The sequence below is a fragment of the Hemiscyllium ocellatum genome, chromosome 23, assembly GCF_020745735.1.
Source record: "Hemiscyllium ocellatum isolate sHemOce1 chromosome 23, sHemOce1.pat.X.cur, whole genome shotgun sequence".
Classification (NCBI taxonomy): Eukaryota; Metazoa; Chordata; class Chondrichthyes; order Orectolobiformes; family Hemiscylliidae; genus Hemiscyllium; species Hemiscyllium ocellatum.
In genome coordinates, this window is record NC_083423.1 from 281,122 (window position 1) to 306,503 (window position 25,382).

General features: G+C 40.7%; 1 protein-coding gene across 1 annotated transcript in view; it reads right to left on the bottom strand.

Annotated features, from left to right (window-relative positions):
- Nucleotides 1-25,382, bottom strand: part of pcloa (piccolo presynaptic cytomatrix protein a) — a 577,994-nt gene that overhangs the window by 221,584 nt on the left and 331,028 nt on the right. Inside the window, exons 11-13 of the mRNA XM_060842523.1 lie at nucleotides 15,528-15,653; nucleotides 7,613-7,721; nucleotides 3,998-4,065 (exon numbers count right to left, since the gene is read on the bottom strand). Coding sequence (XP_060698506.1) covers nucleotides 3,998-4,065; nucleotides 7,613-7,721; nucleotides 15,528-15,653 — 303 coding nt within the window. The remainder of the gene's footprint in view (nucleotides 1-3,997; nucleotides 4,066-7,612; nucleotides 7,722-15,527; nucleotides 15,654-25,382) is intronic.

The following is a 25,382-nucleotide window of genomic DNA, read 5'->3' on the forward strand; positions in this document are numbered from 1 at the left end:
GGAGATGTGCGAAGGAAATTTTCACACAGAGAGTGGTAGGAACCTGGAATACATTGCCAGAAAAGGTGGTCAAAGCAGGCATGTTGGTGACATTGAAGAGGCATCTAGATAGTTACATGAATAAGGAGGAAATAGAGGGATATGGACTGAATAAGAGCAGAAGATTTGCTTTTTAGTTTACTTAAGGCATGATGATCAGCGTGGGCTTAGAGGGCCAAAGGGCCTGTTCCTGTGCTGTACTTCTCTTTTGTTCTTTTGTACTCAAATCCTATTTAAATCTTCTGTCTTTCAGCTGAAAATTGTTCCCCTTGTTATTGACCCTTCAACTAAGGGGAATGCATTTAAAAGAAACACTGATCTGCTCCTGAAACACTAGAACCTGCAAGACTACAGACCAGGTGCTGGCAAGAAGGATGAGAATGAGAGGTTAGTTTATTGAGGCAGGTTGAATGGCTTCTTTGTGTGCCATAAGTTTACTATGGTTCTAGCTACTTTTTAATTCACCTTTTCAGACATGTTATTACACACTTTTGTCATAGATGGGGTAAGAATTCAGGCCTCCTATTTCAAAGGTAGGGAACTTATCACTGCACCACTGGGTGTTACTTTATTCTTGAGACTCTTTGCAGGAGTTCTTCAGAGCAATGTTCTCAGTTCAACCACTTTCAGCTACTTCATCAATTACTTTCTCACTATCATAAGGTCAGAAGTGTGGATGTTTGCTGATAACTGCATAAGGTTGAGAATCAATTGTGATTCCTCAGATACTGAAGCAGTCCCTCTCCAAATGTAGCAAGACCTGGACAATATACAAGTTTGGGTTGACAAATAGCCAATAATATTGTACTACAGAAGAGCCAATCAATGACTGTCTACAACAAGAGAATCTAACCTTTGGTCCTTGACAGTCAATGTCAGATCCTCATTGAATCCTTCACCATTTGCCAAGTTGCTTTTTTTAATTGAGCATGTGCATGTTCTTATGATGAAGAGGTCCTATTACTAATTGGGATATACTAGACCTTTTATTTAAAAAGGAGTTTGGGGATCATCTCGTGCAATGGCAATAATCCTAGTTATTACCTACAAACAGCCCTACCACAAATTCAACCCAAACTCTGGGTCAGATATGTCGATGACACGTTTGTAATCATCAAAAACACGGAAATAGAAAAAACACACCGGATCATCAACGCCACACTCACAGGAATCCGATTCACGAGAGAAGAAGAAAAGGATAGCCAACTCCCATTCCTAGACGTGATAGTACAGAGAACACCGAACGGAGAATTCACCACAAGGGTACACAGGAAAACAACACACACAGACCAAGTCCTAAACTATGAAAGTAACCACCCCAACACACACAAACGAAGCTGCATCAGGACACTATTCAAAAGAACTACAACACACTGCAGTACACCAGAACTGCGAAAAGAGGAAGAGGAACACCTATACAAGGTATTTGCCAAAAACGGAAACCCACGCAACTTTATCAACAGATGCCTAAGAGGTAGACCACGGAACGAGGACATGCCACAACCAATAGGACTAGCCACACTACCATACATCAGGAGCGTTTCAGAACTGACAGCCAGACTACTGCGACTCGTAGGACTCATAACGGCACACAAACCAACAGCCACGCTCAGACAACAACTTACTAGAACAAAGGAGCCAATACCCAACATGAACAAAACTAATGTAGTTTACAAAATACCATGCAAGGACTGCACAAAACACTATATAGGACAAACAGGAAGACAGCTAACAATCCGCATACATGAACATCAACTAGCCACGAAACGACACGACCAGCTATCCCTAGTAGCCACACACTCAGACAACAAGCAACATGAATTCGACAGGGAAAACACTACTATCATAGGGCAAGCCAGACAGAGAACAGCCAAGGAATTCCTAGAGGCATGGCATTCATCCACAAACTCCATCAACAAACACATCGACCTGGACCCAATATACCAACCACTACAGCGGACAGCTGAAACTGACACCCGGAAGCGGCAAGGACAGACCACTATAAATACCGGAAGAAACATCAAAGAAGCGCATCGCAGGAGGCTCCAGAGCACTGATGATGTCTCCTAGCCAGGGGACGAAACGTTTGCAACAAAAACTTCCAGCTCGGCGAACAGAACCACAACAATAATCCTAGTTCTTGGCCACAAGTTCGAGGTTCAAGATTCACTTGCCCTAGAGGTGTGCTTGAACAGGTTGCTGAAATATAATTTTTAGGGCTCTATGACTCAGTGGCAATGTTCCTATCTCTAGGCCTTAAGATCTGGGTTCAAGTCTGTGGGGAGGGAATCTGCATTGTCCTGTTCTGGACATTGTGAATAAATGCATGTGGAAATAGATTGGCTCCAGCTTCATTCTTCCATCTTGTCGGACAGATGTTTGTCAGATTAATACCCTCAACAACCTTGGGGGGTTAGGGAGTAACCATTGACCATAAATTGGACTGGATCAGCTGTAAAAATACTGTGGCTACAAGATCAGGTCAGAGGTGAGCAATCTGAGTCTTTAAATATTTTAAAGGTGGAGGTAGATTCTTATTAAATAATGGGGTGAAAGGTTATCATTGTTAGACAGGTGTGCAGATGTGACATTGTTATCAAATCAGCCATGATCCTATTAATGGTGAGTTTCAAAGGGCTGAATGACCTACTCTTGCTCTTAATCTGAATATTCACACGTAAACTTGCAGAATTGGAAAATGATTGACACTGATTAAAGTGTGATAGCTTTTCATTAGAAAGAATAATGAAATAAATTACTGCAGGGAAATTGAAAGACGAGATGGGAACTGAGAAAATAAACAATTTGAGTATAAATATGTGATGTGGAGGCGCTGATGTTGGACTGGAATGGACAAAGTCAGAAGCCACACGACACCGGGCTATCACCCAACAAGTTTATTTAAAATCACAAGTTTTTGGAATGCTGTTGGACTATAAGCTGATGTTATGTAACTTCTGACTTTGAGTGTAAATGACTAAAAGTTGCACCATCAGTTAACAACACCATTTTAAAAAATGTAAAGCACCACTAGCTTTTATTTCTAAAGCACCAGCAACTTTTTATTTCTAAAGGTGAAGAATTGAAAAGTAAGTACGTTATACTAATCCTTTATTGAAGCTTGGTTAGACCATATTTAGATAATCAGCAGATTTCATATTTTAGAAAAGGATACAGATATTAGAGAGGCACAGAGCAGATTTACAGGCTAATCCCAGAAATGTGTGGGTTTACATGTCAGAGAGGGATTGACTGGGTGGGTCTCTCATACCTTTTTAAAAAAGACTGAGGGGGTGATCTGTTGAAATTATTTAAATATTAAATATTGAGTTGATAGAATGGATGGAGCATATCTAGAGGCTTTCAAAGAAGCTAGTTATCAAGAAATCCAACAGAGAATTCAGAAGAAATCTTTACATAAGTGATGCGAATGTGGCATTTGCTACCACAAGGAACAGTTAAATTGAACAGTTGTGCTGCATTTAAGGGAAGCTAGATGAACATGAGGAAGAAGGAGATAGAGGGTTATATTAAATGAGGAGAGACAGAACCAGAACAGAATGGAGAATATACACTAACATGGACCAATTTTAGTGAATGGCCTGTTTTTGCGAAATAATTGCTGTTTGTTTTTATTTAATCCTGGGAAATGGGTGTCACTGGCTGGGTAGCATTTATTATCCATCATGAATTAATTAAGAGTCAACCACATTGCTGTGGTATGACAGCAGACATGAATGAACTGGAGAGGCTTTTTGTCAATCAACAGTGGTTACATAGGCACCATTAGACTAGCTTTTTATTGAAATCAAATATTCATCACCTGCTATGGTGGATTTAAGCCCAGGTTCCTGGAACATCACCTAAAGTTATGGACTACTAGCCAATAATATTACTGCCTCCCTCAAATAAATCCAAGCTAAAATACTGAGCTTAGATTAAGTAAATACTCTCCTACCAGCCTTTGCTTGGGAGTGCAATTCCAAATGCTGGAGGCTCTCTAAATCCGATAGCATGTTGAGGTCCCTGGAGAAACATGATAAGAACATTTTCAGATCATATAAAATGGCCCAATTGGTGATTCGTTTGCTTGCAAAGGTAATGAGAATAATGAATAATGTACAAAAATGTTTTCCAGGCATCTCTCATTCTTGATGTACCAATGAACTGCCTGCAGTGAGGTTCAAACACCTAATGGATGTGTCTTAAAGTGAAATCTTTATTATCTATGTTTCAACAATTATTACAATGTATTTGATTTTATACAGGTCAATTAAAAAAGAAAATAGATTTGCATCAAAGAAGGTCCTTGCTTTCTCTTTTCTATGTAGCTAAAAAAAACTGCTTGGCCATGGAGAATATAAACAGCATATAAACTTTGCATAAGAGAGACAGAAATTCAAAACTCTTCTTCTTGAACTCATTAACACTTAAAGTCAATCCAGGCAGGTAGTCTATAACTGGTCAGGATGCTAACTTTAGTCTTGTCAGTTCTTGATATGTCCCCAATTCAACATCATGCAGCCAATCTGCATCCTCTTCCCATACTGTGGAATTTATTGCTTCCATATAAAGTCATTTCTTTCTTGCCTCTTTGTATTGATCATGTCAAGAAAGACAAAGTTTTGACAAAATGTCTCTTTTAACTGTGTTACATGAAGTGAATGTACTCTTGAATGCTTCTACTCTTACGTCCTGAAAAATCTGGCCCCAAGATAGAAAATGCTTCTTGTGCTTCAATTTGTATCTTGTCAAACATTTGGTGCAGAAATAATGGGCTGGATATTAACACCCCATCAGGTAGGCTTTTGGCAGACAGTGGATAAAACTGGGGAGGTGCCCAGCTTACCCCTGAGCTCACCCCATAATATGGAGGGTGGACAAATGTTGAAATACACCTCCCTCCCCTTCCTGGACCATCTCTGACACCTCCCTCCCCTTCCTGGACCATCTCTGATACCTCCCTCCCTTTCCTGGATCTCTCCACCTCCACTAATGATGACCGACTTGACACGGACATTTTTTACAAACCCACCGACTCCCACAGATACCTGGATTACACCTCTTCCCACCCTACCTCCTGCAAAAATGCCATCCCGTATTCCCAATTCGTCCGCCTCCGCCGTATCTGCTCCCAGGAGGACCAGTTCCACCATAGAACACACCAGATGGCCTCCTTCTTTAGAAACCGCAATTTCCCATCGCACGTGGTTAAAGATGCCCTCCAACGCATCTCGTCCACATCCCGCACCTCTGCCCTCAGACCCCACCCCTCCAATTGTAACAAGGACAGAACACCCCTGGTGCTCACATTCCACCCTACCAACCTTTGCATAAACCAAATCATCCACCGACATTTCCGCCATCTCCAAAAAGACCCCACCACCAGGGATATATTTCCCTCTCCACCCCTTTCCGCCTTCCGCAAAGACCGTTCCCTCCGTGACTACCTGGTCAGGTCCACGCCCCCCTACGACCCACCCTCCCATCCTGGCACTTTCCCCTGCCACCGCAGGAACTGTAAAACCTGTGCCCACACCTCCTCCCTCACCTCTATCCAAGGCCCTAAAGGAGCCTTCTACATCCATCAAAGTTTTACCTGCACATCCACTAATATCATTTATTGTATCCGTTGCTCCCGAAGCGGTCTCCTCTACATTGGGGAGACTGGGTGCCTCCTAGCAGAGCACTTTAGCGAACATCTCCGAAATACCCACACCAATCAACCACACCGCCCCGTGGCCCAACATTTCAACTCCCTCTCCCACTCTGCCGAGGACATGGAGATCCTGGGCCTCCTTCACCGCCGCTCCCTCACTACCCGACACCTGGAGGAAGAACGCCTCATCTTCCGCCTCGGAACACTTCAACCCCAGGGCATCAATGTGGACTTCAACAGCTTCCTCATTTCCCCTTCCCCCACCTCACCCCAGTTCCAAACTTCCAGCTCAGTACTGTCCCCATGACTTGTCTGGACTTGTCCGACCTGCCTAGCTCCTTTTCCACCTATCCACTCCACCCTCTCCTCCCTGACCTATCACCTTCATTTCCTTCCCCACTCACCTATTGTACTCTATGCTACTCTCTCCCCACCCCACCCTCCTCTATCTTATCTCTCCATGCTTCCAGCTCACTGCCTTTATTCCTGATGAAAGGCTTTTGCCCAAAATGTCGATTTTCCTGCTCCTTGGCTGCTGCCTGACCTGCTGTGCTTTTCCAGCACTACTCTGATCCAAATTAGGTACGATGACCCATCTGAAAAGCATCCTGGCTGCAGAGTGGGCTTCTTTCTGGTCTGTCAGCTCACTGCCAACTTTCATCCAGTCTGGGGTAAGTAGTCACGGGAACATAGTAATAGGAGGATGCCATTCGGCCCCTTGAGCCTGTTCCACCATTTAGAGAGATCATGGCTGATCTGTGGCCTACCTTTATATACACTGATTTGGTCCATATCCTTTAATTCCATTGCTTAACAAAAACATTATCTGTCTCAGATTGAAAATTAACAACTGATCCAGCATCCCGTGTTTATAGAAGAGTTCCAAACCTCAACTACCTTTTGTGTAGAAGAGTTTTCTAATATCTTTCCTGAATATTCTGGCCATAACTCTCCCCAACCAGCAGAAATAGTTTACCCTTATTTACTCTGTATTTTCCAGTCCACCTTTACTATAAGTTTTTATGCAATGACTTGTTGAGATTATGAAGCAGAGTACCTTGTTTCTCGTCTCCAACTAAGAAATCAACAATTGTAAGGCATGCAATGCACAACAACAAATTCCTAGTTTTCCTACTTGCTAATCTAGCTAGTCTCTGGGATTGGCCTTATCATGTGACTTTAGGTAAAGGAGCAAAGAAAACTAGCAGGATTGCATTGCCATTATTGGCAGTTGCCAAATGTCTAACTAACATTGCTGTCTGATGGAAGATCTTGGTGTATATGAAATCCCACTCCAGAGTGAGGTGCTCTCTTCAATGCAGGAAGACAACTATGGGAACAGAAATAATTCAGTGCTGGACATACAAATTCATCCAAAAATGCATTTAACCTACTTTCATTTGTTGTTATCTGCTGTAAATTTAACAATATATCTTTTAAACTTAAGCATAGGGCTCTTTTGTGCAGAAGTAGTGCCACCATCTCTGAGCCAGGAGGCCCAGATTCAATTATTCCAGAGATGTGTCCTAGCATGTCTGAAGAGGTTGACATAGAAAATATTTTTAAGCTTAATTATGTAATGTTGTTCATTTCATGAAGATTCTGTATTGCAATGTTTTTATCCTCTTTTTAAGCCATACACACATAAAAAGCATTGAAATTAATTTGGGAAGGATGTACAGTTTTAAGCAAAAAGAACAAACATGATATTAAACATCATTTTCACTTGAAAGAACATTGAGATGAAAAAGTCCCTTTCCCAGTGTTATGATATTCTATACTTGAGTACACACCAATTATCAGAGATGGTAGTTGGCATCATGTGCCAAGTTTCATAAAGGTTTCACCTTAACATAATGTAAAACAAAAGTTATGAGGTTTGAATGGTAAACAGAAAGGTGGGGAAAAACTCACAGTCTTACACATATTTCAGCTTCCCCAATTGGAACACCAATAATGCCTTGAACCTCCTCATACGTTTTACCAGTCAAAGGAATTCCATTCCATTCAAGAACTTGCATTCCTACCAAACAAGGCACAGAGAGTGAGATTATTAAAAAATGCACAACTATAGTACTGGCTTTATGAGAGTTTCAACCAATTCTTTAATCCTAGCTAAATAACTTCCTCTTCAATTGACTCTCCACTCATCTGTTTCAATCTTTAATAATGAACAATGTAATAAATTGCCCAGATAAAATGGGTTACTATTTCAGTCACTTATTATTTACATATTTTGCTGATCTGAAAGTAATTGCTGTTGAGAAGCGCCCTTTTTGAAATATTGCAATACTTTGATATGTCTTGGATGTTCTATTCCAGAAAGCCATGTGAGGAAGAGCGAAAGCCGAGCCTACCTTTACACACCTTGACAAGCACAATTTATAGAGTTACAAACATGCACTATAGCTATCGTCTCAGTCTGCTTTCCAGTTTGTCCACCACCTGTACACAATTAAGTATTTAGTTACTAAATAATTAACAGCTATTGACAGCATCCAAAATGTTGAACTCACATTGGAAGTCAATAATATTTAAGACACTTCAAATAATTGGAATTATTTCACAGCAAACAAAAGGAAAATATTCTTTAAAACACACCAAGCATGCATTTCCTTTCCAGATCAAATCAAAGCACATTTCAAATTTTTCAGTGAAAAAAGAAAAACTTTTTAGTCAAAGATAAGAAGAAACAGTCAAGGTGATGCAAAACAGTTGATGCTCTGACTTACACTTACAGTAATTTTAGCGAGTCAATAGAAAGGGTCGATAATTATGGCCAAAAATTTTGAGTGCTGCACAAAATAAATGGCAAAATAAACATTACAATAAATATGCATTTATAAAGACCACCAGCTTTCCGACACTGGAATCTTTCAGCTTCTTTATTACCAAACTATAGCAATATACCTACCACCAACACAACACATGAGACAGCTCAGAAAACAAATTATTTTATGTGCACACATTTAATAGTGAAGCTGGTCCTGAATGATTTGCAGACAAAGAGCCACAAAGAGAGTTTGTTATCGTTTTTTTCATCAACTGAAAACATGTTTCCATATTTATTGTGTAGTCGTTAGAGACACACAACTTTCTCAAACCATGGTAGCCTGCTGCCTCACAGTGCCAGGTACCCGCGATCGATTCCATCCTCAGGTGACTGTCTGTGTGAAGTTTGCACATTCTCCCTGTGCCTGCATATGTTTCCTCTGGGTGCTCTGCTTTCCTCTCACAATCCAAAGATGTGCAGGTTAGGTGAATTGGGCATGCTACATTGCCCATAGTGTTCAGGGATATGTAAGTTAGATGTATTAGATGGGGTAAATGTAGAGTAGTAGGGGAATGGGTCTGGGTGGGTTACTCTTCAGCGGGTCAGTGTGGACTTGTTGGGCGTAATGGCCTGTTTCCACATTGTAGGGATTCTATTCTACCACTGATTTCACTATGGCGAATAAATGTGTCAAACTATCATTCAGTAACAGCAAGAAATCTTAGAAGAAACTATACTCAAATTATTTTGCTACCTTTATCTTCTTAACAGGAGGCTGGAGAGCCCAGTTAGCAGCAAGGTTAGTATTTGGTTTGGAATGATCACAACTACATTGAGTTCAATTTCTATTCTGGCAGAGGTTGACTTAGGACCTGTCTCCTCAGCTCACCCTTGAGGTAATAATAAATCTCCACTGACAAATATTGCTGAGGGTAAAAGATGGTTCAGTACACAGCATCAACAAACTCGCAGACAAGGAACAGCCTTTGTGTAGAGCACAAAAACCATCTCTCCAACCACACGAATGAAAATTGGCTCAATTAATTACAGTTAACTGAGGGAGAAATTCAATTGCCAAGTACCCTGTTCTAACTGTGTATGATGCTTCGAATTACTGTACACTGGATGTTGAAGTTTATGTACAGTTATCATTACCTGCTGAGTTAGAATAGCCTGTAATAATTTCTGTTTAATATCTCTGGCTGTAGAGATATATCTATCTTCAACACTCCTGCTCACTTTTTTACACCCTCTTGTGACATCTGCTTTATATGGAAATGAATTCTACAGGATAGATTTTAAAGCTACAGGATGTGGCAGTAAGAGATTCCTGAGATTCAAACATTGATAATATACTTTCATGATTGAAGCAGAAATCAATATTTGAGATGTGTTCAGACTTCCCTGCATTTGAACAGATAATTCAAAAGCAGCATAGATTTATAGGAGAAAGTGAGGATGGCAGATACTGGAGATCAGAGTCAAAAAGTATGGTGCTGGAAAAGCACAGCTGATCAGAGCAATCCTGATGAAGAGTTTATGCTTGAAACATCAACTCTCCGGCTGCTCAGATGCTGCTTGACCAGCTATTATTTTCCAGCACCACACTTTTTGAGCACAGTTTTATACCCAGTGTTAATCTGAAATTTCAACATGAACAATAGGATGTAATTTCATTTTTTTTATATCTGTCCTATGAACAGTAGTCTCACATTCTGCTCATCTTCTTACAAGACTAACTAGCACATCAATTGTATTTGAATAATATTGCTTTTTTAAGATCACAACTTGAATGCCATTCATAGTCTGCATAGAATGCTGCAATATTTTATTAAAATTAGTCTTTCTGAAAGTCTTCTGCTGAAAATATTCAAGAATAATCTCTTCAATGATGCCAAGTATCTGTGTGTTATATGCATGAAAAGATGGTCACCAATATATTTTTATTTCTGTAGTATTTCCTTTCAACGTCTAGGGTGAAAGTCGGCAGGTCTCAGGAACTGGTCAAGTTTTAACCTCATTATTTGCTCCAATATGGTTTTTCACTAATATTAGGTTTTTTCAGTTCCACATCCTCATTAGATTCTTTTGATCTTAATTCTTTCAGGGACACATCTTCAGTTTTCCTCTGTGAACCAATATTTGCTCACCCTTGCTGCTGCACAGCTTCACCTTAATGGATTCTACATTCTGTTCTTCCTAATGGAGATCCTCATTCACTAATACACAAATCCCATCTCTTATTATCAGCACTACCTCACCTCCTTTACTTTTGTGCCCAATCCTAAATATCAAATTATTTAACAGTCAGTTTTCAGTATTTGTGACCCTATAGACACAACCTCAAAATGTAAATTAAATTATACTCTTTGACTTCAATTACACCGTCAATTCACCATCCTGCTGTGAATGCTGCATGCATTCACACAGAGTGCTTTTCATTCAACCTTTTCAAGACTATTCTGTAATTTGACCCTGGCTGATGCTCGGATTTGTTTTTGGTGCTTTCCTTTTCCATTTACAATTTTTATACATTCCAAAACCTGCTTTATTTTCTGAATTCCCTGCCATGTTCCCATCTCCCTGACCAGCTAGTTTAAACCAACAACACTAATCAATCTCCCTGCGAAAATATTTGTCCTGGATTACCAGAAGGCATTTGACAAGGTACTTCACAAAAGGGTACTGTGTAAGATAAAGGTTCATATGGGTAATGTATTAGCATGAATAGAACATTGGTCAACTAACAGAAAGCAAACAGTGGGGATAAATGTTTCCTGGTTGGCAATCAGTAGTTAGTGGTGTTCCTCAGGAACCAGTGTTGGGACCACAACTGCTGACAATTTACATACATGATTTAGAGTTGGGGACCAAGTGTAGCATGTCAAAGTTCACAGATGACACTAAGATGAGTGGTAGAGCAATGTGTGCAGAGAAAGTCTGCACAGCGATATAAATCGGTTAAGTGAGTGGGCAAGTGTTTGGCAGATGATTCACAATATTGGTCAATATAAGGTCATCTATTTTGGTAGAATAACAGGAAAATGGACTATTAATTAAATGTTGAAAAATTGCAGCACATTACTGCACAGAGGGACCTGGGTATCCCTGTACCTGACTCTCAAAAATTTAGCATTTAGGTGCAACAGGTAATTAATAAGGCAAATGGAGTACTGTCCTTCATTGCTAGAGGGATAGAGTTTAAAATCAGGGAGGTTATGCTGCAGCTATATAGGGTGCTGATGAGGCCCCACCTAGACTACTGTACACAATTTTGATCTCCTTACCTGAGACAGGATATACTGGCTTTGGAAAAAGTGCAGAGGAGGTTGACTAGGTTGATTCTGGAGTTGACAGGGCTGGCTTATGAAGAGAGATTGAGTAGACTGAAACTATTCTTATTGGAATTTAGAAGAATGGTGGGGTGGGGGGGGGGAATCTTATAGAAACATATAAAGTTATGAAAGGAATAGGTAAGATAGAAGTAGAGAGGCTGTTTTTTAATCTCTCCACCTTGCAGGCACCCTGCCTCTATTCCTGATGAAGGGCTTTTGCCCGAAACGTCGATTTTCCTGCTCCTCGGATGCTGCTTGAACTGCTGTGCTTTTCCAGCACCACTCTATTCTAGGCTGTTTCCACTGGCAGGTAAAAATAGAACTAAGGGGTGCAGCCTCAAAATAATGGTGACCAGATTTAGGACTGAGTTAAGGAGGAACTTTTTCACTAAAGGGTTGTGAGTCTGTGGAATTCCCTGATGAAGGGCTTATGCCCGAAACGTCGAATCTCCTGTTCCTTGGATGCTGCCTGACCTGCTGCGCTTTTCCAGCAACACATTTTCAGCTCTGATCTCCAGCATCTGCAGTCCTCACTTTCTCCTGTGGAATTCCCTGCCCAGTTCATGAGAGTTGTGAGTGACTTGCACTTCATCGAGAGGTAATTGCCAAAAAATACGATCTTCATAAAAACTGAACTCTTTCCCAATTTCTTCAGACTCTCATCCACAGGAACATGGGCATCAAGAGCTTTAATTACTTCCTCATTTGTGGCCTTTTCCTCATTGATCTCATGCCTGCCTGGGGTATTACATACACAGTCACACACCTCACATAGCAGTGTACCTGCTTGCCTCTCATTTGCAGTGTCAGCCAAAAGTGTCCAATATTTGACACATTTTCAGGCCAATGTCACAAAGCTTCAGATTGGATGAGGCCTGCAACCTGCTCAAAGTTTTCTCATAAATGCAGAAACTTTTCCAAAATGACTCTTTGACTTGCTGCCACCATGTAATATTCTTGGTATTTTGTAACTGATATCAAATACTTACAGAAGGGATTGGAGTCAGTGAAACACTAACTTTATTAAAACATGCTTCCCGACATCTAACTGTGTAGTTGTATAAAAGAAAACAAGTCCATGTGACATTAAATCACTTTCTTAATGATGCACACTGTCTTTGAATGGGATATTAGTATTAAAGGTAGAAGTAGCTCGTTACAACAAACAATTAACAAATTTAATCAAGGAGAAAGATTTTTATAGAAGCCAAAATACAAGATGCTGGATTAGTTTTGGCTCAATTTGAACACTGAAATAGGTTTGAATGTGTTAAAATTGTGCCCATTTAATATCACAAACTGGCGATAGTTCACAAAGAACAAAAGCCTGGTCAGTGAAATAAGGTCTTCTGAATAAATCCTGAACAAATGCAATAGTTGATTCTTTCATCATCCAGCAGAATAATCAAATTTGGATTTGCATTGCCCTCGATCCAGGGAGTTGCATTTTGCACTAATCCATTTTATGACTGGATGAGAACCAAATTATTGATATATGAAGGGCACAACATATTCATCAACCACAAAGAGACAATCTCTATGTACAACCTTTACAACTGAAACACGTGTTAAGCTCAAAACATGCGCAGCATTTAACAGTGAGGTTTTCTGTTGTCTGCTTGACTTCCCAATGACACCTGGTTCAGTTTCATGAAGCTAAGTGACCAACTTTAGACTGAGACACCAGCTGATTTCTTGAATGGATATCTGTAATTGCTTCTAATGATGGATTTTGAAATATTTTGTAACCAGAGGATTCACAAAGCACTGACACTTGTCTCTCAAGCTGTAACAGTAGTATTCTACAAATTAGTTTGCTTTTAAATGAGGATTATTTAAAATTTGAGTCTTAAAACTAATTTCAACTTAAAAGATATGGCAAACGAAAAACAAACACTGATGACAGGTCATCAACTGTCAACACAAATGTTTTTCTTTTCACATCTTCTGCCTAATCTGCTAAATATATCCAGCATTTTCTGTTTTCATTTAAAATCCCAATTTACTACAACTGACTAGCACTGAGAAAAAGGTGAATACGTCCTAATCTTAAACCTGACCATTGGAAGGTTAGCCAAGTAACTATAATTCTACCTACGTGATCACTCTCTAAGGATTTAGGGGCTACAATCAAGAGCAAGAATCGTAGTTGGTGTTTTTTGCCTCTTTGTTCCAAAGGCATTGAGGTCCTCCAAAAGGAGATTGGCTAACTTAGCAAAACAAAACTGCAACCCCATTCACCTACAATATGGCAGGTGATATGACTGTTAGTTAACTGGGGACCTTATAGCCAATTTTCTACCTTAACAGTTGAGTGAACCTCTTGCTTTATTTGCAGCTTCACCAACAGAACACTGCTTACAGAATTCCTGATGTGGAGGTGCCGGTGTTGGACTGGGGTGGAAAACATTAGAAGTCACACAACACCAGGTTATAGTCCAACAGGTTTATTTAAAATCACAAGATTTCGGAGCACTGGTCCATCCTCTGACAAAGGAGCAATGCTCTGAAAGCTTGTGATTTCAAATAAACCTGTTGGACTATAACCTGGTGTTGTCTCAATTCTGACTTCGCAGAATTCCTAACTGACAAAACAATGCTGCCAGAACAAGTCATAAGCATAACATTTGATCACTCAATGACTTGATCTTTACAAGAAGATTCGTACTTCGAGTGGGCTTTAACTGATGATAATGTTAATAATAAATCTTTAAAATGGATATTTTCCTATGATACTCTGTTTATTACTTTCTGTCCTAATAAAGAACTAGGTTTTCCGATGATGATATGAAACTGCCAACCAGTTCCTAAATAAAAACTGAAAGAACTACAGATGCTGTGAATTAGAAATTGAATCAGAAATCTGGTTCCTGACCTCAATGACAGCACTGTTTGTGATTATTTTTAAATACAAAATTTCTACTTGAAAGGAAGAAATCTTGGAGCCGAAGTAATGGCATTGAGTGCCTCTGAGAGACAGGGAACTGTCTGCATGGCATCCAGCAGCTATGGCAGATGGCAGCCATGATGGGGCCTGCCACTGTCTTGTCACTGACAATAGGCAATTCCTTGGAAGGTCAGCAGCATTAAAGTAAAGGAAAGTGACCATCTAGCCAATATGAAAGCAGTATGCATGTATAGAGCAAGATCCTTCACACATAGAGTTTTAGTCCAACAGAGAAATATTATTAGTCCTCCCCAATTTGAATCTGATTGCTTTACACAAACAAACATACAACTATTTGTTTGGGTTGCTTTTGAAAGTTTCAGTCTTGACTTCCGCAGCTCATTAAGCCTGTTAGTGGCAAACAAGTGCCCAATCCCTTCCTCTGCCTGCACTTTGAAAATTGCAGATTGTCCTGCAGATATTGAAAGCAAGATAAATCCTCTGGGTCCTTGATCTGTAAACTGCATCCATAGTTGACCCTGTCAGTATTTAAAACCCAGCCCAAAATGTCAAAATAGAAAGCAAACTTGTCTTCGATCCAAATATAGCATAGCAGTATAATAAATGAACAACAGACCAGTTGAGACAATGATGGAGTTTAGATTATCTTTGTGATGATAAAATAAGACACTTCAGACATAAAAACAATATAGATGACACCAAACCAGAATCCAGAAAGATTATGTCAGATTGAAAATATTTTATAAGGAAAGTCACTGAATCTGTGAAGAATTTGGCCATATTTCTCATTATAATTAGGAAGCGTCCATTTACCTTCCGCGAGTTTTCCCGATTGCTCTGCATGTCCCCCAGGAAAGATCTTGGCGATGTAAGCACCAATTTCTCCATTTCGTCCTGGAATCTCTTTCCCACCAATAATCCTGATTCCTAATCCATTTCCTTGAAGAACAATAAGAAGCAAATGTCAATAATAAGAAGCAACAAATGTTTTTGGACCAAATATTTCAACGAATCAGTTATTTAAATTTCACGTTAAATGAATCTGTTTAAATGTAATACTGGGGTTGGACCACAATTTGTTATGAAATGATATCTTACCTCCATAATCATTTTCTTGGAAAGTTCTCACATTTGCAACAGTTCTGAGCAGAGGTGAGTTAGAGAGGAAAATAAACTTTTCAAGACCAATTCACCAAACTCTTGTGTGCACACAATAGTTTTGCTCTAAGTGGCTGGCTAAATACAAAATCATTGGGAAAATATGCTGTCCCTTTTTTGAAGATCAGCTTAATGTTAAAGTTGGTGTTCATGTGCAGTGACCCATTGATGAGGGCTTCCTGAAGAAGGGCTCATGCCCGAAACGTTGATTCTCCTGCTTCTTGGATGCTGCCTGACCTGCTGCGCTTTTCCAGCAACACATTTTCAGCTCTGATCTCCAGCATCTGCAGTCCTCACTTTCTCCTCGAAGATCAACTTCTCAAAGTATGTTCATGGGTACTGGCCGCATGAACCCTATTTCCCATGATCCTGAGAGAAGAGGAAGTCCTGTGTTTGCATCACCCTGTGCAGTAGGACTTCCAGGTCCCTGTCAGCAATTTCCCCTGCCTGCCATGTCATGGATAAATGATAAGAGTAGCGCAGAACAGTTCCACGCTGATGCACTCTGGGCTTTTTCAGCAGGCATCTTTGGGTGATGAGTTGTTTCAGGAACAGTGTGGTAAGGTGGGCATAGAATTGCATATCAGGTAGTTAATAAGTTGCATCTGGTAAGATAAATTGAGGGTCACTTGGCCTCATGGTGAGAATCCCTCCCAAAAAAACTCAACATAACTCCCAGTGAATGACAAGTTACACACTTTTGGACAAGTGATCGAAGTTTGTGTTGATTTGAGAATGCTGTTTAAGGCAATAGAGGAAGGACTAAAGAAATGGAGTCTGAAGGTGATAAAAGTCTGGATAAGGATTTTGAATGAGGTCAGACTAAAGGTATATGGAAGGGATGGATAGGAACTGGGATGTGAATCCCCAGCTGCTCCAAGAACATGTCCTTGAACCACCACCACCACCACCACCTCTTCCTCATGACATTCTCCTGTTTGACTACATTAGCTAAAGGCAATGGATCTCACCAGTAGTGATGATACCTCTATCTCTCTCTTGTGTTTCTCAACCTTTGTAATTCCCAGTTTTACATTGCAGATCCAGCTGCAATCTAAAATGAAACACAATTTCTTACAGTGGAATGTTCCAACACAATGTTTTTAGCCTGATCGCACTAGTTTCCTTGATCAGAATAGATATTTCACAGTTTCAGCATCGTATTGAGCCACAAACTGTCTCCATCTGCTCCACATAATAAAATCCACCTAGATTCACAGCCAGAATATCACCTGTGCATGGTGCACAGAAGTAGACTGGGCCCTGCACATGAAGGTAGATTAAACTGAATTCTCTCATTTTGCCATCATTTTTAAAAAATACATGAACATGCAGATGAACCAGATGTTCATCACATGAGCAAAGACTACAGCCACTCTATAATGAGGTTAAAAATCACAAAACACCAGGTTATAGTCCAACAGGTTTATTTGGAAGCATTAGCTTTCGGAGCACTGCTCTTTCATCAAATAGCAGTCCTGAATCTAGTGTTTCCAAATAAGCCTGTTAGACTATAACCTAGTGTTGTGTGATTTTTAACTCTGTCCACCCCAGGATGTAGGTTTTCTTACTGAGCTGGAAGGTTCATTTCCAGGCATTTTGTTGCACTACTAGGTAACATCTTCAGTGGGCCTCAGGCAAAGCACTGCTGATAATTCCTGCTTTCTATTTATATGTTTGGGTTTCTGTGGGCTGACGATGTCATTTCCTGTGGTGAAGTCATTTCCTGTTCTTTTTCTCAGAGGGTTGGTAGATGGGGTCTAACTCAATGAGTTTGTTGAAAGAGTTCCGGTTGGAATGCTATGCTTCTAGGAATTCTCGTGCATGTCTTTGTTTGGCTTATTCTAGGATGGATGTGTTGTCCCAGTCAAAGTTGTGTTCTTCCTCATCTGTGTGTAAGGATCCTAGTGAGAAGGGTCATGTCTTTTTGAAGAAGGGCTTATGCCCGAAACGTCGAATTTCCTGTTCCTTGGATGCTGCCTGACCTGCTGCGCTTTTCCAGTAACACATTTTCAGCTCTGATCTCCAGCATCTGCAGACCTCACTTTCTCCTCATGTCTTTTTGTGACTAGTTGGTGTTCATGTATCCTGGTGGCTAGTTTTTTGCCTGTTTGTCCAATGTAGTGTTTATTATGGTCCTTCCTCCAGATAAGGAAGGACACCACTTTGACTGGGACAACACATTCATCCTAGGACAAGACAAACAAAGACACACATGAGAATTCCTAGAAGCATGGCATTCCAACCGGAAAGCTATCAGCAAACACATCAGGTTAGACCCATCTACCACCCTCTGAGAAAAAGAAAAGTAAGTGACTTCACCATTGGAAATGACATCACCACAGGAAATGACATCATTATTCCAAAAATATAAATAGAAAGCAGGTATTTTCAGCATTGCTTTGCATGAGGTCCACTGAAGACGTTACCTAATGGGGTGATGAAATGTCTGTAAATGAACCTTCCAGCTCAGTGAGCAAACCTACATCCAGAACCTCAACCTGAGCTACAAATCTTCTCAAAACTCGCTCTGTCCACCCCAGTTAACACCGGCTTCTCTACATCACTCTGCAATGAAGCATGCTTGGCAGAGGATTTGCCTTAAGATTACTCTGTGTTAGTACAGCCAAAACAAATACACCAGAGGTCATCGAATATAAAGAATGGGACAGGATCTTTCAGCCATCAGTCTGCACCAATAAAGACTATTCTCAATCAGCACTAGTCCCACTTTCCAACACTGGCCTAAAGTCAATTTTCAAGTAAATGGAGTACATGACCATACAAACTTGAATACCCTGGGAACAAACAGTGCATAATGATCAAAAGCATTCTATAACAGAAAGCTCCCACAGGACTGAAAACAGAAGAAATTGAGGTTTCTGATAGGCTATGAGGATGTCCACATAGTTAGGTTCACACCAACAGCTAGATGATTTAAACCACACTATCTAAAGGCAACTTAACATTTGAAGTCAGTTGGGAGTCAGTCCCATGCTGAACTAAGAAGAAAAACATGCCTAAATTTAAACTAAGAATGCAGGCTGTACTTAGGAACTGTGCGGAGTCAACAGAACAATTCCTAAAGCAGGTTTAGGCCAAAAATAGAAACTGAACACTAAATGCAGTGCTGAAGACAGAGGAGTGCAAAAGGTAAAGTATAACTTGAAAAGAAAACAAAGCAAAATGCAGACAGCACAGCAGAAGTTCTACTCAAAACACACACACAGTGCTCTCATAGTGACTAAAATGTTCCTGTATAATAATAGTAAAAGGCTAAAAACAGGCAGAACAGTAAACACTAAAATTAATATTATTTCCAAGTTCAAACGTTTAAACAAAGAATGCAGCTATGCTTCTTAGACCAAGCAGTTGCAGAGATGGTGAAGCAAGATGAGAAAATGCTGACAGCAATTTGTATTGAGAGGTCGCATGGAGTCAATACCTTATTTAAGAGGACAAAAGATCCTGTGATTAGTTTAAGAGGACAAAAGATCCTGTGAAGATATGGAAAGTGCAAAAAAAATCAGCTGTATATATGAGTAAATTTTAGAATTTATCACTTAGAATTGACGATCACAACATCAGCCACAACAATTGATCAATCAATTCAAAGATTCGTTACCAGGGATAATTATTGAGATTTTTCAGAGATCGAACTATCAGAATGGTAAATGAAATTGGTGACTGCCCCAACACCTATCAAAACATCAGAACCAACAAATGTCAGAAAACATAAAGCTATTGAAAACGGACAACGGGAACTGGAAACACTAGGTGCGGCTGGTGGCATTGGCACTGTCGGGAGGACACATAAAGCAAGCAAGTTGTGTGACAAGTGCAGTCTATCGCACCCACACTGAAATTGCCCTGCATCCAGGATCTGTGCAAGGCATGTAGAACCAAAGGACTTGAGGTTCCTCTAAGCAAGAAATCTGATTTGATAGACACAGCCAGAGGGTGCAACAAGGAACAAATAAACAGAGACTGGCACAGCAGCATGGTAACAGGAGTATGGGATTCACACAGACCTGCAATACTGCAAGCCGATACATAATGTTCACAGCGAGTCAAACCGGAGTCTAGACCTAAACAGGATCAACTTCTGACCAGAGAATGAACAGGCTTTTCATGTCATATTTCTGACACAATATGGGAATAAGGTCAAGCAATAAGGATTATGTCACAATCACATCATTTTCCCAAAGAAAACTGGCAAGAAACACACTTAAAACCAAGACTGATCCAAGAGTTAGTACAAATGTCTGACCAGTCTGACTTACAAGGAAAATTGATCCGGATCAATGGAATTCAGATGTATCACTGACAAATACTGAGGTGTCAGTTGTCGCGATAAAAACAATGTGTTACAGTTTTGCCAATTCAGAATGGAAACTGCAAATATTTTACTTAATAGTTTTGAGAGGACCAGCTGTAGCAGGACTAGGTACAGATTTCAACATTGTGGTTATCCATGAGATCACCATAGTAGCCAAACATGGCAGATGAGACCAAGAAAACTCACATTCAGTCAGTCCAGAATTGACAACAATCACACCCTGTCAGGGCCGATACAATAGGAAGTCCCACAATTCCAACTGTTTGCAGAAGATGCAGGGGTCAGGGACCAAGAAAGCTTAATTGGCTTCTGGATAACATGGAATACAATGACACTACCCATTGTGTGCATCACCACACAGTCACTCTGGAAATGCTGCACACTACACACTAGGGTTTCTAGTGATCACTGGATCCCATGATGGAGTGTATAAAAACAAATGTTGTGACAATTGTGCACAGACCTCACTATTCTTATACTACAATATTCTTGCAACATGTTATTTGTAATTAATTACTGTAATTAAAGAGAGATGACTGGTGGTGAGTTTAATCTGAAGGTCACTACATCTCAGGTGAGGTTGAGAAGGCAGGATAGTTATGGTAACTTCAGCAAGCACAGGAATTGAACAGGAGCTGTTGGTATTATTCTGCATCATAAACCAGCTGTCTAGCCAACTGATTTAACTGAGGTTCACCCTCACTCAGGCCTCAATCCTCCATTCATTTCATTTACCACTCTTAAATCCATGAACAATATTAATTATCAGTGTGGTATCTTATTGAATGTCATTTGGAAATCCAGGTGTGCTGCATCTATTGGTTCCCCTTTATCTAAATGACTAACCTCACACTAAAAAAACTTGAATAAGCATGTCAATTATAATTTCCTTTTTCTAAAACCATGTTGACTTTGTCTGATCATGTTACAGTTTTCTAAGTGCCTTGTTAAACTTCCTGATTGATAGATACCAACACTATCCCAGGGTGAACTCGCCATTTGGATACAGAACTGGCTCAAAGGCAGAAGAGAGAGGATGGCAGTGGAGGGTTTTCAGGCTGGAGGCCTGTGACTTTTGGTTCACTTTCTCTCTTGCCCTATTTCTCTGAATTGTGAGCCTTTTCCATTGTAACAGAGTTTCACAACCTAGAGTCAAGATTTCTCTTTCTGCAAATCATATTATGGCTGCATCAGTTGTCTGACCTGTTAACTGACACAATATCTGTTCAACACTTTCACACCGATTGGAAAACCAGGCCACAAGAAAGCATCAGAAGCAGCTCAGTGCACAGCAGCTAATGAAACCCAGTGCTCTAATGTGAATTAAGGGAAAAATTCAAATGTTTGCCTCGATTTCTTCGTAAATGAGTGTCTTCGAGTCCTACAGCACGGAGACAAGACCTTTGGCACAAACTGGTCCATGCTGACCAAAATGTCCACTCACCCCAACTCCATTTCCCTGCACTTGGCCCATATACTTCTAAACCTTTCCTATCCATGTATTTCTCCATTTGTCTTTTAGATGTTGTTAATGTATCCGTCTCAACCACATTCGCAGTCAGCTCATTCCATATGCGTACCACCCTCTGTGTAAAAACGATACCCCTCAGGTTCCCTTTTATTCTTTTCCCTTTAACCTTAAACTGATGCCCTCTAGTCCTCAATTCCCCAAACATGGGAAAAACTGAATGTATTCACCCTATCCATGCCTCTCATGATCTTATTCACCTCTCTGAGGTTCCCCCCTCAGTCTCCTACGAACTAAAGAAATAAATCCTAGCTTGTTCAATCCCCTACTGTAAGGCAGACTGTTGAGTCCAGGCAACACCCTTGTCAATTTCTTCTGCACTCTTTCCAGTTTAATAACATCTTTCTTATAACAAGGTCACCAAAGCTGAACACAATATTCCTAGTGCTGCCTCACCAATGTCCTGTACAACTGCAGCATAACTTCCCAACTTTGATACTCAATGACTGATGAAAGCCAGTGTGCTAAAAGCCTTCTTCACTGCCCTGGCTACCTGTGACTTCACTTTCAGAGAACAGTGCACCTTAACTCCAAGATCCCTCTGTTCTCTACGCTCCTTCACTCTTTAAGGCTGTACCATTCATCATGAAACTCCAACCTTGATTTGACTTTCCAAAATGCAAGACCTCACACATCTATTTTAAATCCATTTGCCATTTCTCAGTCCACTCCCCAGCTGATCAAGGTCCTGCTGCAATCTCTGATAATCTTCCTCACTGTCCACGATACCACCCATTTTCATGTCATCCGAAAATTTACTAATCATGCGTGCACACTCTCACTCAAATCATTGATATAGATAACAAATGGCAATGGGCCCAGCACCAACCCCTTGGGTACACCACTAGTCAGAGGCCTCCAGTCCAACAAGCATCCTTCCATTATTACCCTCTATGTCCTGTCATCAAGCCAATTTCATATCCAATGTGCCAGTTCGCCCAGGATTTCATGTAATCTTACCTTCCAGAGCAGCCTATCATGTGGAACCTTATCAAAGGCCTTACCGAAATCCATATAGACTATGTCCACTGCCCTGCCCTCATCAACCTTGCTGGCCACTTCATCAAAGAACTCTAACAAATTTGTGAGGCATGATCTTCCACACACAAAGCCATGCTGACTACTCCTAATCAAACACTGTCTTTCCAAATTCATGTATATCTTATCCCTCAGAATCTTCTCAAGTAACTTACCTGACATGGATGGTAGGCTGACTGGTCTATAGTTCCTAGGTTTTTCTTTGCAGCCCTTCTTGAATAACAGCACAACATTCACTACCCTCCAGATTTTTGGGACATCACCTGTGGCTACTATGATGTAAAAATATCAGCCAGAGCCCCCACAATTTCTTCTCTTGCACCTTGCAGTGTTCCTAGATATATCTGGTCAGGACGAGGAAATTTATCCACCTTCATACATTACACTACATCTAACACCTTCTCTCCTGTAATGTGGACTGTCCCCAACATATGACCACAAACTTCCCCAAGTGCCCAAGCCTTCATGTCTTTCTCCATGATAAATACAGAAGATAAATATTCATTGAGGCCCTCGCCCATCTCCCATGATTCTATACATACATGTCTACTTTGGTTCTTGAGGGGCCTTATTATCTCTCTAGTTTTTTTTCCCTTTAATATACTTAAAGAACCTCTTTGGATTCACCCTAATCTTCTCAATCAAGGCTACTGCGTGCCCTCTTTTTGCCCTCCTGATTTCCTTCTTCAGTAAACTCCTGTATTCCTTTTATACCTCCAGGGATTCCCTTGATCCCAGCTGCTTGTACCTGAGCCATGCCTCCTTTTTTCTGGTCAAAACTATAATACCTCTTGTCATCCAAGATTCCCTATTCCTGCCAACCTTGCCCTACACCCTCACAGGAACATATAAACCTTGAACACTAGCTATCTCACTTTTAAAGGCCTCCCACTTGCCGGTGGTCCCTTTGCTTGCAAGCAAACTACTCCAATCAACCCCTGCAAGCTCCTGTCTAATTCCATCAAAATTTGCCTTGACCCAATTTAGAACTTGAACCTCTCCATAACTATTTTAAAATCACTAGAACTATGGTCACTTGTCCCAAAGTGCACCCCCACGGTCACCTCCATTGCCTGTCCTATACTATTTCTCGCGAGTGGGTAAAGGTTTGCTTCTTCCTGAGAAGGAGGCTCTGTATACTGCTTGACGAAACTCCTGAATGCACTTAACAAATTTTACCCCATCTAAGCCCTTTATGATCTGGCAGTCCCAAACTATGTGAGGAAAATTATAATCCCCTGTTATGACAACCCTATTGCTCCTGCAAGTCTTCTCGATCTCCCTGAATATTTGTTCCCTCAATTCACGTTGACTATTTGGGGGCCGAGAGTACAATCCTAATAACGTTACCATCCCCATCTTATTTCTTATTGTTAGCCACAAAGCCTCACTGGACGATCCTTCAGTTATTGCATCTCTGACTAATGCTGTGATACTTGCCTTAATCCAAGATACTAACTCCCCCTCCCCTCCTTCCACCACTTCAGTCCCCCCCTAAAGCATCTGTACCCTGGCACATTAAGCCGCCAGTCCTGTCCCTCCCCTAGCCATGTTTCTGTAATGGCTCTAATATTCCAATCCCACATATCTATCCATGTCCTGAGTTCATCAGCCTTACTTGTCAGCCCTCTTGAATAAAAATAAATGCAGTTTAACCCAACAGACATTCCATGCTCCATGTTGTGTTCCAGCCTGACCTGTCTCTTCAACTTAAGGGTGCTGATGCAATGACTGCAGCTTATAGTACAACCACAAATTTCTGAAAACTCACGAATACTAACCTATAGGAAAGGGCACCCATTATTTTAAATGGTGAGCTTTTATGAAAATTCACAAGTGGAATATGTGCATCTCTGGCTGGGCCCTATCCCTAGTACCCTTGAGTAGGTGGTGGTAAGTTGTCTTATTGAACTGACCCAGACTATGTGGTATAGGGATCTCACAATTCAATTAGAGGTAGAGTTGGGGGATTCTGTGCCACACATTGAGGGAATAGTGACATTGTTCATGCCAGTGATATTGTAATGAGGTGGGCTGTAGATATGCAAGATAAGGCAAACCATAAAGGTTTTTCATTCAAACATGAAAGTGGGTTCAGAAATCACCATCAACATTACTGCTTACCCAGATATAATCATAGTTCATCAACTTTACTGGACGGGTGCTGTTTGGATTCTCATACAAAACATAAATTGAAGTAGAACATAATGTTGCACTCTCCACATTTTTTCACTCATTCACGGAATGAGGATATTGCTAGCTAGACCTGCACTGCACTGCCCAAATGGCAGTTAAGAGTTGACCATATTTCTGTGGTTCTGGAGACACACGAAGGTCACGTAGGAGCATAGTCTTAATGGTTAGCACTGTTGCCTTGTAGTGCCGGGGACTCAGGTTTGATTCCAGCCTGAGGTGGGTTTCCTCTGGGTGTTCTAGTTAATTCTCACAGTGCAAAGATGTGTAAGTTAGGTGGATTGGCCATGCTGAACTGCTCACAGTGTCCAGGGATGTGCAGGCTAGGAAGATTAGCCATGGGAAATGCAGGGTTATGGGGATTGGGAGAAATATTTTTTGGAAGGTTGGTGATCAGTTTTTCATGACAATC